General features: G+C 38.8%; 1 protein-coding gene across 10 annotated transcripts in view; it reads left to right on the top strand.

Moving 5' to 3' along the window:
- The window catches only part of CATSPERE (catsper channel auxiliary subunit epsilon), a 176075-nt gene that overhangs the window by 36704 nt on the left and 119620 nt on the right, over nucleotides 1-19751 (top strand). For 8 of the 10 annotated variants that reach the window (XR_004434164.1, XM_033198650.1, XM_033198652.1 and 5 more), the window contains 3 exons: nucleotides 2131-2155; nucleotides 7569-7646; nucleotides 17947-18053. Coding sequence is in view for 9 of the 10 variants with exons in the window: in XM_033198650.1 (XP_033054541.1) it covers nucleotides 2131-2155; nucleotides 7569-7646; nucleotides 17947-18053 (210 nt within the window). In the remaining variant the exon portion in view is untranslated. The remainder of the gene's footprint in view (nucleotides 1-2130; nucleotides 2156-7568; nucleotides 7647-17946; nucleotides 18054-19751) is intronic. The other 2 variants (XM_033198655.1, XM_033198656.1) reach the window with 1 other exon arrangement.

Genomic DNA, 19751 nt, shown 5'->3' with positions numbered 1-19751 from the left:
ATAATGTCAAAGATAAATCTGTTAAGAATTTCAAGATAAATACTGTAGAGTACAGGACCCCTCTAAGCACTGCCTCTTTCCCCAGGCTCTCAACACCTATTGACTCTGCCCCCAAACCAGAGTTCTGATGCTAGAAAGAATTCATGAACAAGTGTCATGTTAGCATCCAAACTCTCTTGCTTTCTTCCTTCTCTGCCTCTCTAGGATTAGAATAGAGAATAAAGGCCGGGCGCGGTGGCTCAAGCCTGTCATCCCAGCACTTTGGGAGGCCGAGACGGGCGGATCACGAGGTCAGGAGATCGAGACCATCCTGGTGAACACAGTGAAACCCCGTCTCTACTAAAAAATACAAAAAAACTAGCCGGCCTAGGTGACGGGCGCCTGTAGTCCCAGCCACTTGGGAGGCTGAGGCAGGAGAATGGTGTGAACCCGGGAGGCGGAGCTTGCAGTGAGCTGAGATCCGGCCACTGCACTCCAGCCTGGGCGACAGAGCGAGACTCTGTCTCAAAAAAAAAAAAAAAAAAGAATAGAGAATAAAAAGGGAAAAGGATCCATGAAGTTGTGCTGAAACTAGTCTTCCCAAGTTCACTGTGACATTTTTCTGTTTCATCACTGTATCCCCCTACTATCTATCTATCTACTGAAACTGCTGTGGCAAAGTCACTGAAGGTAATTGCCAAATTCAATGGGATTTTTTTGATTCTCTTACTATAATAATTTGTATACCACATTTAATTCTGAGAATCACTTTCTTTTTGAAACTCTTTCATTCCTTCACTCTCTAATACCACTATGTTCTACTTCCATAATGGTTTTTTTTTCCCGTCTTTTTCTTTGGCTTTTTGTCATCTGCCCTTACCTTAAATGTCAATTCATTCCAGGGTTTTCTCTTCAGTCTTATTCTCAACTCTACACTTCAGCCTGTGCACTAACTCAAGAAAGCCAGAAAACTGATAAAGACCCAGCAGAATGCTGCTAATACTGTCTTCCATGGAAATCAAGGCTGTCACTTTAATGTCAGCTGATACTGATTCCTTCTCTACGAGGTTACTGTATTAATACCAAAGACTTTCTTTTATTATCTACAAGTATTTCCTTTTGCCTTCAAATTTTCCTTCCAGAGATGCTGGTAACTCACTCGGTGACTCAATTCTTTCCTGTGCCTGTGACAAGTAAGCATAACACAAGGCAGAAGGTATCAGCCCTGGAGCCGGGGTCGTCTTAATCAACCTTGGACTGTGTTGAACTCTGGGCACAGTTTACCTATTAAGATTTACTGTAGCTGTTTTCAGCAGCTTTCTAACGTATCAGATTGAACACATGAAATAGAATATTCATTGTACGGTCTCAGAAACTCACTGCATGCTCATTTACTGATTCCCAAAGCATTTTCATTTTGTTTTGTGCATCATAATGTACTAGACACTGCAGTCATCAGCCAACGAAAGGACACAGTCACGAGGCACTGACTTTTAGAGATGATAGATGCTAAAAATATGCAGGCGACTTTACAGTGAAAAAACTTCCTAGAAAACATACAACTAAACATACAAGTGAATATCAGTCCCTTTTTGTTTTATTTTATAGTTAAAAATAGAGAAAGGGTCTCACTATATGTCCCAAGCTGGTCTCAAACTCCTGGGCTCAAGCAGTCCTCCCGCTCCGGGCTCCCAAAGTGCTGGGGTTACAGGTGTGAGCCACCAGGCCTGGCCTGTTATTCCTTTCGGGGCTGGTGAGGGAAGGATTTGTCATGCTAAAAGACAATTTTCTTTTGGACATAAATTATAACGTGTAAAGACTGTAGGGTTTTTTATGTAGAATGACAATATCAACATTTTAAAGAAGATTAATCATGAAGTTTTGATTCTGTGAACTTGCAGTGTTAAGGAAGCGGGCAGATTTAAGCCACTCAGACTTCTGTGATGACAAATGAGAATCAATAACGATATTGATAAATAAATAGACATACGTGATTTTTTGTTTTTTACATTTAGCCTTTAATTTTGTATACTATAATGAAATATAAAGAGAATATGCAAAGGTTTAGAAACATGTGTCTTGAAAGTAGAATATTCAAACTAACGTTTAATGGGCTGTTTACTAAAATATATTTCCTCTTTTTCCACGCAGACATTTCTTTAACAACTTAACCCAGGTAAAATATTTTTAAAATTTTGTATAGCCTTCATATATCACTACTATATTGTTTCTCTCTTATCTTCCATATTTACCAGATGAGGAATTTTTCAAACTAATTTTGCAACGATATTTGCTTAGAGTAGTGGTACTCAAGGTGTGTCTCTTTCTATAAGACCCATTCAGGAGGTCCATGAGGTTCACCCTTTTCTAGCCACCTGTCTGCATAAGGATGGATTTTCCCCCCTTTTACTTCTACCAAGATAATTTTTACCAACCACTTGCCTGAAGGAGCAGAGATGATTATCCAGCTGTCTTTTATTAATACAAATATTAAGGATGGTTTTTAAAATATTAAGCATCCATTCTTACTAATATTTTTCCTTTGAAAAATACTTATTTTTCATACAAATGTTAATTAACATATAATAGATGTACCATAGTTTTGAAAATAAATAAATTATCTTTAAATGTTCTCAAATTTAATTTGTTATATGGTAAATACTGGTGGATCTAAACCACATAAAACAAAAGCCTTCTGGGATTCGTAATAATTTTTAAAAGTATGAAAGGGGCCCTAAGATCAAAAAGTTTCAAAATTCTGGATAGAGGATGATTAGAAGTATGATGGAAAGATGTATTCAAAATGTTGAAAACTGAAATAAGGTTAAATAATATTTGGAAATTACACCTCTATAGAGATATTATAAGTCTCAAAAGCAGCAACTTACTGGAAGAAAAGAAGTAGTAAAACAAGATAAACTGTGTTTATCTTTGAGTGAGCTCAGTGCCCATAACTACTCCTACTCCAAATCCCACTGATATTACTGAATTATTTTTTGAGGTTACAACTATAACAACGCTCAAAAGCAAGAAATAATTTTATCAGTAATTAAGGAATTTTAAGATACATAGAAAATACAGGAGAACTGACAGAAGTAGAATATATATTACAGACTCAAATAGTGCAGAATAACCTCCTTCTCACTCAAAACGCATAGAAATGCCTATAGAAAATACATGTGTGTATGCTGCTAGTGCACACACTCACAGACCTTTACATTAAAACAGGTGCAGGTGTGCATATGGAATTTTTAAGCAAGAAAAGGAATTTCCTGGTGGTCAGAAATCATTAAGGAACTCAAAGTCAGAGTTTCAAGACTGAATTAGAACAGAATGCGAGCTTTCTAGAAAACATACAACTAAACATACAAATGAATATTATTCCTTTTTTGTTTTATTTTATAATTAAAAATAGTGGAAAGGGGGTTTTTAATGATTTCATGGGAATAGGGAATGAAAGTTTCGGCCTATGAGAGTCAAGGGAGCTGAAACGAACCTCCCTATATGAAGTTAGGGTTTAGAAAATGTCTTGGCTGGGAGCGGTGGCTCACACCTGTAATCCCAGGACTTTGGGAGGCCGAGGCAGGCAGATCTCAAGGTCAGTAGATCGAGACCATCCTGGACAACACAGTGAAACCCAGTCTCTACTAAAAATACAAAAATTATCTCTGTGTGGTGGCGCGTGCCTGTAATCCCAGCTACTCAGGAGGCTGAGGCAGGAGAATCACTTGAACCAGGGAGTCAGAGGTTGCAGTGAGCCGAGATTGCGCCACTGCACTCCCACCTGGCGGCAGAGCGAGATTCCATCTTAATAATAATAATAATAATAAAATATTTAAAATTTATAAATGTCTGTAAAATGGGGACTGGTAAAGCTCTACTGACTGTCTTAGGATAATTGCAAAGAAATGGTACACCTCTTTTGGGGGCTGTAAACAGATAAGGGATTACCCAGATTTCAGGTGCACATCCTAATTTAACAGCCCAAGAGATTCAAGAACCTACAGCCAAGAAATAAATACAAATATAACTTTGCAAGCAGTCAAACACATAGAACCCAGGCGGAAGTGATTGCAAAACCCATTTCCATGACCTTGCTGGGTTTTGATTTATATTCAGGCGTGTGAAATCAATAACAAAAACAACAACAACAAAAAGGATCAGTAACAAAATTACCTAGAAAATCCCCATGTTGGGGAATTTAAACATTTCTGTATCCATGGGTCAAAAAAGAAACCAATCGTTTAAACTAAATAATTAAGACCTCCAGGCAGATAGTAAAGGATACAAAACACCTTCACTCCTGCTTTAAAAAGAAATCACATGGTAAAATTTTAAAATCCTTCAGACTCAAAGCGCTGTGAGTAAAATGAAATCTAAAGGTGTTACATTCCAGAAGAATGAGTCCTTGCTAGGTGAACAAAAGCCAGAGAATGCTTTCATACTTAGGACCACTTGCTAAGGTTGGAGGTAGGACAGAAGAGCAAACTGGCCAATGATGGATGGATAGACTTGGCTGGGATGAGGTGAAACCAGTTGAACTTTTGACTAATGTGTGAGCTGGTGTATCTGATTTGAATCTGAAAGAGTACCAAAGCAAAGAGAATTCTCTCCATTTGTCAATGTCTCACGTGGGAATTTTACTTAATAATATGCGTGACACCTATATGACAAAACTGTAGAACTCTCCTGAAGGAAAAGCACACTATTTCCCTAATAAATGTGCTCTACAACATAAAGATATGAAAATTTCCTGAATTTATCAATGCAATGCCATCTTAATGAAAAAAATATACTTTTTCAGAACTAGACAAGATGTTTCCAGAATTCCTATGGATTAAAGAAAAACAAACAGTGTTCCGAAAAACACTGAATAAGAACTGGGATAGGGTTCTGGTCATGCAGGCATTCAAATACACGGTGAAGCCTTCATGTTTAACGTGTGAGATACTAACTCTCGAAAAGGCAGTCAAGATGAATAGAAAAGCGTAAGAATCCAGAAATAACCAAAATACAGTTAGGTCTTTACTAAGCAATGAAAGTAGCATCTCAAATCCCTGGGGAGAAGATGGACTAGTCAATAAATGATATTGGGATAACTGAGTAGTCATACTTACTTAATAAAAAGCAAAGATTGGAGTTATACCTTACATAGTACACCAAAATAAATTCGAAATAATTTTACATTGAATATGTAAATACAATAAATCCAGTAACAAAGAAAACATGGAAGAATTCTCTTACAACCTGATAATTGGAGACCTTTCTAACTATATCACAAAATGCAGAAGACAAACCAAAATATATGATAATTTTTACTCCATAAAGCTAGAAGATAAGTAAATGACAGATAACATGGCCAAAAATTATCATAAACCCCAAAGAAAGTGGAATACAGGTGGAAAAATACAACTGATTAAAGTAAACAAATCAATGTCTTCTTAATATGTAAAAAAAATTTCAAATAAACCATTAAAAGAGAAAAAATCCAACAACAACAACAACAACAAAAAAATGAGCAAATGAAATGCAAGTGGAACTTGAACATATGGAAAGAAGCTCATACTTTCTCAAAATAAGAGATGTGCAGTTTTAAACTATAATGCAGTACCAGGCTGGGTGTGGTGGCTCATACCTGTAATCCCAGCACTTTGGGAGGCCGAGGCAGGCAGATCGCCTGAGGTCAGGAGTTCGAAACCAGCCTGGCCAACATGGCGAAACCCCGTCTCTACTACAAATACAAAACTTAACCGAGCATGGTGGTGGGCACCTGTAATCCTAGCTACTCGGGAAGCTGAGGCCGGAAAATTGCTTGTACCTGGGAGGTGGAGGTTGCAGTGAGGTGAGATTGCACCATTGCACTCCAGCCTGGGCGACAGAGCAAAACTCCATCTCAAATAAAAATAAATAAATAAAATTTTTTAAACAATGATACCACAATACCATTTTTCACCCATCAGACTGGCAATAATTGAACGTATGACAAAACCTGATGTTGGGAAGAACGTGAGGGAAGAACTCTCATACATCACTAGTGAGAGACCCTATTGGTACAACTGCTGCAGAGAGCAGTTTATCAGTATCTATGAAAATTACAACGTGTTTACCCCATGACTCAACAATTACACTTTTAGGCATGTGCCCTACCAATATGCTCAAAGTTGTACAAAGTTGCTCATTGTCGCCTTGATTGATTATAATGGCAAGGGAGAAACTAATGTTTATCAGTAGGTTACCGGTTAAATAAATTGTGGTTCCTCCATAATTTAGAATAATATCCAACTGAAAAATCAGTGAAATATATAAAGATCTCTAAAATAACTTTAGATGATGAACAAAAGATTCAGAAAAAATATGTTTAGCATCCTAGCATTTTGTAAAAGGGATGAAAATAATATATCTGTTGGTTATACACAAACATTTTATAGGAATCTAAGCAAGAACTTACTAATAATACCTATGGAGTGCAGATGGATTTATGGGAATTGAGTGATGGAGTACAGGGTGGGAGAGTCAGCTTTTGCTGTATTTTTAACATAATTTTTAAGTATATGAATAAATATTCAAGAAAAAATAAGAAAGAAAACAGTATTGTATCTATTGAACTGGCCTTGCATCAAGTCACAAATGTTAAGTTACAAATAACATGTATAGGGTGATTTCATTTGTATAAAAAGTACGTGAGTGGGGGTGAGGTTGCCGTGTCTATTTATGGCTATAAAGAAAGATAGGCTAGGCTTGGTGGCTCATGTCTGTAATCCCAGCACTTCGGGAGGCTGAGGCAGGCGAATCACCTGAGGTCAGGAGTTCGAGACCAGCTTGGCCAACATGGTGAAACCCCGTCTCTACTAAAAATACAAAAATTAGCCAGGCATGGTGGTGAGTGCCTGTAATCCCAGCTACTCAGGAGGCTGAGGCAGGAGAATTGCTTGAACCCAGGAGGCAGAGGTTGCAGTGAGCTGAGATTGCACTACTGCACTCCAGCCTGGGCGACAGAGCGAGACTCTGTCTCAAAAAAAAGAAAAGCAAAGAAACAGAAAAATAGGCCAGGCACAGTAGCTCATGCCTATAATCCCAGAAATTTGGGAGGCCAAGGCAGGTAGATCACCTGAGGTCAGGAGTTTGAGACCAGCCTGGCCAACATGGTGAAACTCTGTCTCTCTAAAAATACAAAAAATTAACCAGGCGTGGTAGCAGGCACCTGTAATCCCAGCTACTAGGAAGGCTGAGGCAGGAGAATCACCTGAACTGGGAGGCAGAGGTTGCAGTGAGCCGAGATACCACCATTGCACTCCAGCCTGAGCAACAAGAGCAAAACTCCGTCTCAAAAAATACCTGTAAGCGCTCACGTTCATATGACATTTCAACATTCCATACTTAAGGGGTGTACAGGCATCGCATTAATTCTTCCTTCATATGTCTTTCAGTTGACATCCTTTACCTATGTAAAGCACTGTTGCTTTTTATTTTTAAAAGTGGGATAATCAAAGATTTTTAAATAAAAAATGTGTTTATGGTTATGTATTGCCACAACTAAAAATGAAAGCTGTACAAAATGTAAAGAATTGCAAACAAATTTTCTTTTCTAGGTTATCAGTGTATGGGTATATGATCCAGAAAATGCTGATCCTGATGAGTTGCTCGGGAGTGCAGAAGAACCTTCAATCGTAGGTGGAAACATTAGTATCATCATAGTAAGAATAGAATGCTGTCTTTCTTTTGTAGGGACTGTGAATAATTTATAATCAATAGACAGGATTTTAAGCTGCCCACACCTAACTAAATACATTTGCATGATACCTTTTAGTTTAGCCATTATAGTGGTTTTGAACTTATGCTCCATCTCTACAATAGTAAACCTTTCTTTAGAACTCTAATTGAACATTCTTCATATTTTCTTTTTATTTATTTTTTAATTTTACTCTAAGTTATGAGATACACATACAGAATGTGTACGTTTGTTACATAGGTATGCATGTCCCATAGTAGTTTGCTGCACCTATCAACCCATCATCTAGGTTTTAAACCCTGTATGCATTAGGTATTTGGCCAAATGCTCTCCCTCCCTTTTCCCCTCATCCTTCGACAGGCCCTGGTGTGTGATGTTCCCCTCCCTGTGTCTGTGTGTTCTCATTGTTCAACTCCCACTTATGAGTAAGAACATGCAGTGTTTGGTTTTCTGTTCCTGTGTTAGTTTGCTGAAGATGATGGTTTCCAGTTTCATCTATGTCCCTGCAAAGGACATGAACTCATCCTTTTTTATGACTGCATAGTATTCCATGGTGTATATGTGCCACATTTTCTTTATCCAGTCTATCATTGATGGGCATTTGAGGAATCGCCACAGTGCCTTCCACAATGGTTGAACTAATTTATACTCCCACCAACAGTGTAAAAACGTTCCTGTTTCTCTGCATCCTCACTAGCATCTGTTGTTTCCAGACTTTTTAGTGGTGGCCATTCTAACTGGTGCGAGATAGTATCTCATTATGGTTTTGGTTTGCATTTCTCTAATGACCAGTGATGATGAGCTTTTTTTCATATGCTTGCTGGCTGCATAAATGTTTTCTTTTGAGAAGGGCCTGTTCATATTCTTTGCCCACTTTTCGATGAAGTTTTTTTTTTTTATTGTAAATTTGTTTAAGTTCCTTGTAGATTCTGGATATTAGACTTTTGTCAGATGGATAGATTGCAAAAATTTTCTCCCATTCTGTAGGTTGCCTTTTCACTCTGATGATAGTTTCTTTTGCTGTGCAGAAGCTCTTTAGTGTAATTAGATCCCATTTGTCAATTTTGTCTTTTGTTGCAATTGCTTTTGGTGTTTTAGTCATGAAGTCTTTGCCCATGCCTATATCCTTAATGATATTGCCTAGGTTTTCTTCTAGGGTTTTTATGGTTTCAGGTTTTACATTTAAGTCTTTAATCCATCTTGAGTTAATTTTTGTATGAGGTTTAAAGAAGGGGTCCAGTTTCTGTTTTCTGAATAAGGCTAGCCAGTTTTCCCAGCATCATTTATTAAATAGGGGATCCTTTCCCCATTGCTTGTTTTTGTCAGGTTTGTTGAAGATCAGATGGTTGTAAATGTGTGGCGTTATTTCTGAGGCCTCTGTTCTGTTCCATTGGTCTATATATCTGTTTTGTTACCAGTACCATGCTGTTTTGGTTACTGTAGCCTTGTAGTATAGTTTCAAGTCAGGTAGTGTGATGCCTCTAGCTTTATTATTTTTGATTAGGATCGTCTTGGCCATTCAGGCTCTGTTTTGGTTCCATATGAAATTTAAAGTAGTTTTTTTCTAGTTCTGTGAAGAAAGTCAATGGTAGCTTGATGGGAATAGCACTGAATCTATAAATTACTTCCAGCAGTATGACCATTTTCACGACATTGATTCTTCCTATCCATGAGCATGGAATTTTTTTCCATTTGTTTGCGTCTTCTTATTTCCTTGAGCAGTGGTTTGTAGTTCTTGAAGAGGTCCCTCACGTCCCTTGTGAGTTGTGTTCCTAGATATTTTATTCTCTTTGTAGCAATTGTGAATGGGAGTTCACTCATGATTTGGTGGTCTGCTTCTCTGTTATTGGTGTATAGGGCATATTTTCTATTAACCTCCTCATTCATGAAGGGGCTGAACATTAAGGTGCTTTAGAGATGTTCTTTGAGCATCCATATCAAAGCCTTCTTTCAAAAATGTCTTATCACTTATTGAATCCTTTATCACTTGGAGATAAATGAATTTTCTAAAGATGCAACACTGTGAATAAATCCTTTCTTTTTGTTACAAATTTACCTCTTTCAAGATTTAAATTTTGTCTTTTGTGACAATTAAAATGTATTTAAAAAAATCTAAAATGAGGAATTAGCTGACTGTTAATTTCCTATAGGACTGTTTACATTTTAATGAGTCAAGAGCTGTCTGATTTTTTAATAGCATGTTATCCTATCTCATGGTAATCAAATTCCCAAGGAAAGGATTGATAAATCAGAAGGATACACAACCAATTGTTTCATCTGGTAATCAACTTTAGAGGGAATAAAATAAATTAATGGTAATTAAACACTTTAAGTATGACTATTGGCTTAATTTCTAATCATTTTAAGTGAATATGCACCTTTTAATGTTATGTAGTGTATTCATAATACTTTACTTTCTTTTCATCTGCACATTTATCCATGATGATGTGATTTTATTAAATCCTTTCTATGGCTCTCCATTAGCAACAGCATAGACCCTTAACTCTTAGGCTCTTAATGTGACATACAAAACCTTATCTGCCTCTGCCCCTCTTCTCTGGCCTCAGCTCTCTACAGCTGTCTTCCCTCCGGCCACTGGACTCTGCTATCTCCTCACACACACCTGCTGTTTTCATGCATCTATGTCTTCGCTTATGCTATTCCCTGCATACCAACCGCCCATCCGTTCTCTTCATCTCTGTAACTTCTACTCATGTTTTTGGTCTCTAATTAGGTGTCACTGCCTCCAAGATGGCTGCCATCACCACAGCAGGGCTTTTGTTTCACACGAGCAGTTTGAAGGGATTATTTTGAAACTACAATTTTGATCCAATCATCCACAATGATGAAATGAAGTGATGACCACCTTTATCTTTAGAAATGCTTTGTTTTACAATGTGTTCTTCTGATATAGCTAAACCAGATTCGGGGGGGGTAATATTTGTATGTGGGTGTACATTTTTCCTGCTTTCACTTTCAACTTCCTGTATCCTTACAGTTTTTTTCAAACACCAACTCAAACCAGACATATTTTTAATATGCGTCTTATAAACACTCTAAAGTTGAGTTTTTGCTTCTGTTTTTTATCTTGACTGTCATTATATGTCTTTAATTAGAGCATTAAGTTCATTTTCATCTAATATAGACACAATATATTCTTAGATTTGCTTTATATTTGTTCTGCCTATTGTATATTATTTCTAACTGGCAACTCTTCAGTTTCATCAGATACTGTTTCACTAGCTCCTTACTTCCACTGTTGCTGTTAGGAAACCATCTTTCTGCCTGTTATTCCTTCGACACTGTCTTACCCCGGGCTCCTCAGAAGTGTGCTTGCAGTTTATTTTTGGAGGTGATGCCAGGAATAAGAGTGGAGGACCAGGACAGGTGTGCCAGGAAAGGAGGGAGATACAATTTTTAGGCTATCAATGCTGTGGACCACTAGAGCACAATCTCGCTGAGCCCCTCCAAGAAGCCCTGTGGAATGTGTTTTTAAATTGTCCAACAGAAGAACAGAAAAGGCCTCAGAGTTGCCTCACACACGAGAAGAAAGGTTCCCATCCTCCATTAGTCAGAGGTTTCCCCCTGGCTTGTTAACTCCTAGTACTTCCAGGTTGTGCATCTCTAAATGCAGAATAGGTTTCCACGGGCAGCCAAGATGCAGGGATAGACAGGCCTTGACAGAGAAGGGTAAATGAGGCTTGAGTTGATGATGCTAGAGTCGATGTGAGATTCTGTCAGGTTATAAATGTGTGAAGTGTGTTGCCAGAATTGGCTCGATTAAAAAGTAGGGTACTACAGCTTACAGGAGGTGTTGAGTAAGTAAGCAATCCATGTTTTCTCCTCTGGCTGCTTTTGAGATTTTTCTCTTTGTCTTTTGTTTTCTGTAGTTTTACTATGATGTATCTAAATGTGAATTTAAAAAAAAATATTTACTTGGAAATATTTGACTTTATGAATCTGTGGATTGGGGTTTCCACAATCTTCTGAGCTAGGGGCATACACAACCTGACTTCAAATATAGTACAAAGCTGTAGTAAAAAAACAGCATGGGGCCGGGCGCAGTGGCTCAAGCCTGTAATCCCAGCACTTTGGGAGGCCGAGCCGGGCGGATCACGAGGTCAGGAGATCGAGACCATCCTGACTAACGTGGTGAAACCCCATCTCTACTAAAAAATACAAAAAACTAGCCGGGCGAGGTGGCGGGCGCCTGTAGTCCCAGCTACTCGGGAGGCTGAGGCAGGAGAATGGCAGAAACCCGGGAGGCGGAGCTTGCAGTGAGCTGAGATCCGGCCACAGCACTGCACTCCAGCCAGGGTGACAGAGCGAGACTCCGTCTCAAAAAAAAAAAAAAAAAAAAAAACAGCGTGGTATTGTTATAAAAACAGACTGATAGAATAGAGAATCCAGAAATAAATCCACATATTTACAGCCAACTAACTTTTGACAAGGGCACCAAGAACATACATTGGGGAAAGGATACCCTCTTCAATAAATTATGCTGGGAAAACTGGATATTCATATACAGAAGGATGAAATTAAACCTTTTTCTCTCACTATGTATATATCAACTCAAAGTGAATTAAAGACTTAAAGGTAAGACATGAAACTATAAAACTACTAGAAGAAAACAGAGGAAATGCTTTAGGACATTGATCTGGGCAAACATTTTATAGCTAAGACTTCAAAAGCTATGAAGGTGGCTTGCTTGGGTGCTGGCAGTGGCAATAGTGGGCCAAATGGGTGTCAGGTCCTCAGGCCCCTTGGCAGCATTCATTGCAAAAGCAGTGGCAGTAGCAGCAGCAGGCCAACCCTTCAGCCCCCATGCAGCACATGAGTGCCAGTAATTGCAGTGGTTGACTGCATTGACCAATCCCCAGGCCTCCATGTGGCACATGCATGTGGGTGCCAGTGCCAGTGGAAGGTTGGGCAGGCGAGTCCCAAGGTCTTCAGTAAATCCACATGGTGGCAGTGATGGGCAGGACAGGTCTATTCTCAGGCCCCCGAAAGGCATACATAAGTGCCAGTGGTGTCAGGCAGGGCAGAACAATCCCCCGGCCTCTGGAGGGTATATGTGAGTGTCAGTAGTAGCAGATGGGGCAGATCAATCTGCCAGCCCCTGGACAACACGCATATACACTGGCAGCGGCAGTTGGGGTGAGTTGACCTCTAGGCTTCTGAATGATGCGTGTGGGCACTGGTGAAGGTGGAGATAGGCAGGTCTGGGTTATCCTCATGACTGCAATGTTGCTTCTGGGTGCCACTTGCAACAAGCAGGGTGGATCTATCCCCAGGTCCCCAGACAGCATGCTGGGGCACTGGTGGTGGTGGCAGTGGACAGGTCAGGACCATCCTTAAGCCCTCAGATGGTGTGCATGGGCACTGGCAGTGGTGGGCAGGGCAGGTGGATCCCTAGGCCTCCAGATAAAAAATGCATGCAGGCTCCACTGGTGGAAGCTGCAGGTGGGCTGAGTATAACCTCGGGTCCTCCAATGGTGTATATGGCTATAGTGAGTGGAGCAAATTGATCCCTTTGCTCCCAGACTCATTTTTTAATTAGGTTGTTTGGTGTTATTTTTTATTGCTCAGGTTTACATTTTCTGTATATTCTGGATATTAATGTTTTATCAGATATGTGATTTGAAAATATTTTCTTCTATCCTGTGGATTACCTTTTTCTTCTGTTCATAGGGACTTTTGAGGCACAGAAGTTTTTAATTTTAATGAAAGCTATTTTTCCTTTTGTTTCCTGGGATTTTGTGTCTTATCCAAGAAATTGTTGCCAGATCCAATGTCCTGAATATTTTTCCCTATGTTTTCTTCTAAGAGTTTTATCGTTTAGCTCTTAATATTTCAGGAATTAACTATTGATAACACCCAACAACTTGGATGGATGCTGAGCTAAATAGCCGCTTTCAAAGTGCTGATTCCATTGTATGATTCCATACTGTATGATTCCGTTTATAGAACATCTCAGAGGTAACAGATTGTAGTAATAGAAAACAGCTAAGTGGTTTTCAGGGGTTAGGCTATGTGGACAGCTGTGAATCTTAAGTGGTAACATGACGGAGTTTCTTCTATGTGATGTATTCACTCTTGTGTTCTGGTTGTGGGGGTGATTACATGAATCTACACATGTGATAAAGTTTTATAGAACTATGCTAAATAAATAAATAAAAGAGTACCTGGAAAAGTTGGTGATATCTGAATAAGGTCTGTACCCAAGTTAATAATGTTGTATCAGCATCAGTTTCCTAGTTTTGACAATGCGTTAGGATTGTGTCAACTATTTCCATTGGGAAAAGCTGGGGAAAGGGTACTTGGAAACTTCTTGTGAGTCAAACAATTTTGAAATAAAATAATTTAAAATTCTATTTTAAAATCTCGTCAATGTTTGGCCATTGTACTAAGAATAAAATCTAACCTGTTTTGCAAAGCATACAATGCTTAGCATGATGCAGCCCTTGCCTGTCTCTTCTCTGACCTTATCTGCTTACTAGTTCCCCCTTCTACTCTACACGAGCCATCACTTTCCTGTCAATTCCTCAAGCATAGTAACTCCTCTCCCACCTCAGGGACTTTGTAACTGTTGTTCCTTCTGTCTAGAATTCTCTTATCACAGCTGTCTCATGAAAGATACATACTCTCCTTGGGGTGGTGAGATTTTTTCATTATTTGTTCAACAAATATTTATAAATGCAGGTTTGAGAGGCAAAACCTCAAGGCAGCAATGTAGTTTTGAACGTATTGGTTTGAAGTGCTTCTGAGACAACTGGAAGTCACGATTAAAAATCTAATTAGGGCTGGGCGCGGTGGCTCAAGCCTGTCATCCCAGCACTTTGGGAGGCCGAGACGGGCGGATCACGAGGTCAGGAGATCGAGACCATCCTGGCTAACACGATGAAACCCCGTCTCTGCTAAAAAATACAAAAAAAAACTAGCCGGGCGAGGTGGGGAGCGCCTGTAGTCCCAGCTACTCGGGAGGCTGAGGCAGGAGAATGGTGTAAACCCGGGAGGCGGAGCTTGCAGTGAGCTGAGATCCGGCCACTGCACTCCAGCCCGGGTGACAGAGCAAGACTCCGTCTCAAAAAAAAAAAATCTAATTAGATCCTCAGTCTAGAACTAGATATACAGTTTGGGATCTGACTTACAATTTGATGAGTTGTACAGAAATTGGATGATATTTGAAGCCATGTTAGTGAAATGAGATCACGTAGGAAGAGAATATACTCTGAGAAGAGAGCGGGGCCTAAGGCCAGACCCTGGGAACCACTAATAGAGCAGGAGGGCGTGATAACCAAGCCAAGTTAGAGTGTTTCAAATGGGAAGATTCATCCCATGTATCAAATGCTGCTAAAAAATCAGGTAAGATCGACAGAACTATGTTTATTAAATTTAACAATATGTGGAGCCATATGTTGATGATATAACTAGAAAAATACTATTAAAAATAATCCTATTTTTAATACGATTATTTTTAATAGCAATACTATTATAATATTTTGAAATACTATTTAGTATATTTTAAAATACTATTTAAAAATAATAATATCATAATAATAATACTATTAAAAATAATAATACCAAGCATGGTAACTCACACCTATAATCCCAGCACTTTGGAAGGCTGAGGCAGGAAGATTACTTGAGCCCAGGAGTTCAAGACCAGTCTGGGCAACATAGCAAAACCCCATCTGTACAAAAAGCACCAAAATTAGCCAGACGTGGTGGCACACACTTGTCACAGCTATTCGGGAGGCTGAGGTGGGACGATTGCTTGAGCCTGAAAGGCAGAGGTTGCAGTGAGCTGTGATTGAGCCACTGTGCTCTAGCCTGGGTGACAGAGTAAGACCTTATCTCAAATAATAATAATAATAACAACACAAACATTAGCAATAATATAATGAAACTTGTTCTGTCATAGATCACTAGTAATAACATAAATTGGTATAATTCTTTTAGAAATTACTTTGGCAATATGTATCAAGAGAGTTTTGTTTGTTTGTTTTTAGAGATTTAGAGATGGTTCTCACTCTGTTACCCAGGCTGGAGTGCAGTAGTGTGATTATAGCTCACTGTAGCCTCAAACTCCTGGGCTCACATGATCCTCCTGCCTTAGCCTCCTGAGTAGCTGGGACTATAGGTGCGCACCACCATGCCAGGCTAAAAAGTTTTTGGTTTTTTTTTTTTTTTTTTGGAGACAGAGTCTCTCTATTGCCCAGGCTGGAGTGCAGTGGCATGATATTAACTCACTGCAACCTCCACCTCCTGAGTTCAGGTGATTCTCCTGCCTCAGCCTCCCGAGTAGCTAGGACTACAGGAGCCTGCTACCAGGCCCAGCTATTTTTTGTATTTTTAGTAGAGACAGAGTTTCACCATGTTGGCTAGACTGGCCTTAAACTCTTCACCTTAGGTGATCCACCTACTTTGGCCTCCCAAAATGCTGGGATTACAGGCATTGAACCACTGCGCCCAGCCTAAAAGAGTTTTTAAAGTGTTTATAACTTTTGACCCAGCAATCACACTTCCAAGAATCTTATCAAAAGAAATAGTCCTAACCATAGAAAAGACTGTGTATCTGATGATGTTCCTAGCAATAATATTACCAATAGTGAAAAAAATAAAACCACCAAAATGTCCAATACAGGAGTGTTAAGCAAATGATGGTAATTCACTCAGTGAAAAATTATGCAGACATTGAAAATGATGTTTATAGACTGAACATGAATATAAAACAGTAGCCTGTACTTGGTAAATCTGAAGAAAACACTAATGTGGTTTTTGCCTTTTTGATAATTTTTATGTGTTAATTTTTTCCATATTTATAAAATTATCTTTAATGACCATGAATTACTTTCTTAATCAAGAAAATATATTTTTAAGCTTGTTTATATGATTATATTAACTTTTTCTTGATATTTTTCCTACAATCTTCTTATATGTGTTATTATATTTTACTTCCATCTTACTCTTTGCTACATTAAGAATGTTTCGTTTACTCTTTCCTCAGCAGTTATACAAAAGGTAGTTGTATTTAAAATTCTGAATAGTAAATATGATTTTCAGAAACAAAATTAAAATATCTGTTGTTATTTATTAGGCAAACCTGTATTTCTCTATAAAAATCATCAAATAGGCTGGGTGCAGTGGCTCATGCCTGTAATCCCAGCACTTTGGGAGGCAGAGGCAGGTGGATCACCTGAGGTCAGGAGTTCGAGACTAGTCTGACCAACATAGTGAAACCCTGTCTCTACTAAATATTAAAAAAATTAGTGGGGCATGATGGTGCATGCCTATAATCTCAGCTACTTGGGAGGCTGAGGTAGCAGAATCGCTTGGACCCAGGAGGTGGAGGTTGCAGTGAGCCGAGACTGTGCCATTGCATTCCAGCCTGGGCAACAGAGCAAAACTCTGTCTCAAAAAAAAAAAAAAAAAACATGAAATGAGTATTCTTCAGGAAAAGCCTTCCCTGACCATTATTCCTACTTCCCACAATGGGTTCCACTATCAGATAATCCCTTCGCCCCTTGAATCCCTCCTTACTGGCACTCATGATAACAATCTTAAAGGTTCCTTTGTGAGTGGATGCCATGTTTTCAGAAAGTTAAACAAAAGCAGTATTAGAGGATTAGGATAAAATTCTAGACTAGCCCTCATCATCTGATTTTTTAATTCTAGAAATTTCCCATAGTAAAACAGTTGCTTCTGTTCTAAAAGTACCTTACTAGGAATAATTCCAACTCAATTCCCCTTCTCCTTATGTATCATGAGAAAAAGGGAGCTTTTCAGATCAATCTGATTTCTAAGAGCATTTTTCTTAAAACCTCCAGATATCGTTTGAAACCTTCCTTGAAAGAATATGTCATTTCGAAGGCAGGTTCATGTAGAAAGAATTCTAACAGATGAGTTTTAGAAACTCTACTATATATTTCATTGAGATTAAAACTAGGGTTATTTATTTAAGTATTCCCATAGTTTCAGTTCATTCAGGATTCTGATTGTGTGTAGAGATTTTGATGAGTTGGAAACTGTATTGTGACTTATTTGTAATTCATTAAGTTCGCATGGGGAGGAGGCTATAAGGTGGAAAGAACAAAGCTGAATCTTGAGCACAAAGTAAATTTACAAATGTAAACAATATCTTAACCACAATAACAAATTCAATATATCATGATGTCATATCAAATTACTTTAGCTATGAAAATAATAAAAAATGAAATTTTATTTTGTTTTTACAGAATTCCATAGTACTCAGCACACAGATGGCCACATTGGGACAGAAGCCTGTCATACATACAATTCTGAAGAGAAAAGCCTATTTATCAAATGAGAAAATGAAAAAGGGGTATTTAATTTTTTAAATTTTAAATATAGAAATATGAAAACTTAAACTAGATTTTAAAATCCTAGTGGCACTTAATGGAATATGTCTTATATGTTATTTTCAAGTGCCTTCTTTTATAAAACACAAAAAAATTGATAATCAGAACTAATTACTAACTTAGAAAATGCTAGACTCTTGGATTAGAGTTTTACAATGTGTCCATACCTAATCCTCAATCCAAGAGCCTCATTCGGGTTGGTGGCAAATCCTGGAAATATCTCAAAATGTGTCCTGCTGGTTTATAAAAGTCAACCCCGGTGGTGTCCAGCACCCTTACACACACACACACACACACACCTCACAAATTCTACCTGAGAGGCAAGATACATTACTGTTAAAGTTAGTAGGTTATCACGAGGTATAGACAGACTTCTTTAGTCTATTAAGCACCTAGACACAGGGCAAGGTGCTTTTAACTAAAGGATAAGGTACCTGCCTTCAATAATCTTTCATTTAGTGTGAGAGACAAACAAGAAACAGACATTATATAGGAGTGAGGCCAGGGTGCAGAGGAGCACAAAGAGGGTGCGCCAATTCTGGCCCGGAGGAGAGGGAGTCAGGGAGGACTTTCCTAAAAAGGTGACATCTGCATTATTGAAAAGAAGGAAAACCTAGCCAACTGGGGGAGAATTCCAAACATAGGAAATGACAAACAGCAGGTCCTCAAATAATGTTCATTATAGGATTGATTAGAAAAAACTTGATTCCCTGTTGGGGCCACTGCTGCGTGGAGTTTGCATGCTCTCCCTGTGTCTGCGTGAGCTTCCTCCAGGTATTCTGGTTTCCTCCCACACCCCAAAGCTGTGCACTTGAAGTTCATTGGTGTGTCTGCGTGGTGTCCGTTGGAGTGAGTGTGGGTGTGAATGTCAGTGTGCCCTACAATGGGATGGCGTCCTGTCCAGGCTAGGCTCCTGCCTTGAGCCCTGAGCTGCCAGAATGGGCTCTGGCCAGCCACAACCCTGAACTGGAATAAGTAGGTTAGAAAATGAATGAATGGATGGATGAATACAAACGATCGTAAAATAAAAATTTGTAGACAAGACTATGACATGACGATAAACAATGCTGTAGGAAAGCGCTCAGAGAGCCACCATATTTGTGATTGTTGAGTTTTGAACTGTGTGACGGTAGGAAGTGTTTCTTAACAATTTGGCAACATTAATTTCTTGATTTAACCCACCATCACGATGATCGCCCTCACTCACTGATTCACCAAGAGTTGGGTAAATAATTACCTTACTTGTGAGCCACCGCACCTGGCCCTAAGAGTTCTTTATATTCTAGATACAAGTTCTTTATCAAACATACGATTTACAAGGATTTTCTCCCATTCTGTGAATTGTCTTTTCAGGTTCTTCATGATATCCTTAAAGGACAAAAGTTTACATTTTTATGAATTCCTAATTACTTATTTTTTTCTTTGGTTCTGTGTGCTTTGGGTGTCATATCAAAGAAACCGTTGCCAAATCCAAAGTGACAAAGTACCACACTATTTTTCTTCCTGTGAGTATTACAGTGTTAGCTCTTACATTGAAGTCTTTGGTCTATTTTGAGTTTGTATTTGGTCTGTGTTTGCAGTGAGTTCATTTTGCGGTGGGAGTCCAAATGAATTCTTTTATATCTGGAGATCTAGTTGTCCCAGCGTAATTTGCTGAGAAG

This window comes from Trachypithecus francoisi, unplaced genomic scaffold, assembly GCF_009764315.1.
Source record: "Trachypithecus francoisi isolate TF-2019V2 unplaced genomic scaffold, Tfra_2.0 Lachesis_group5, whole genome shotgun sequence".
Lineage (NCBI taxonomy): Eukaryota > Metazoa > Chordata > Mammalia > Primates > Cercopithecidae > Trachypithecus > Trachypithecus francoisi.
Note: the sequence above shows the minus strand (reverse complement) of the source record. Positions and strands in the feature narration are given on the sequence as shown.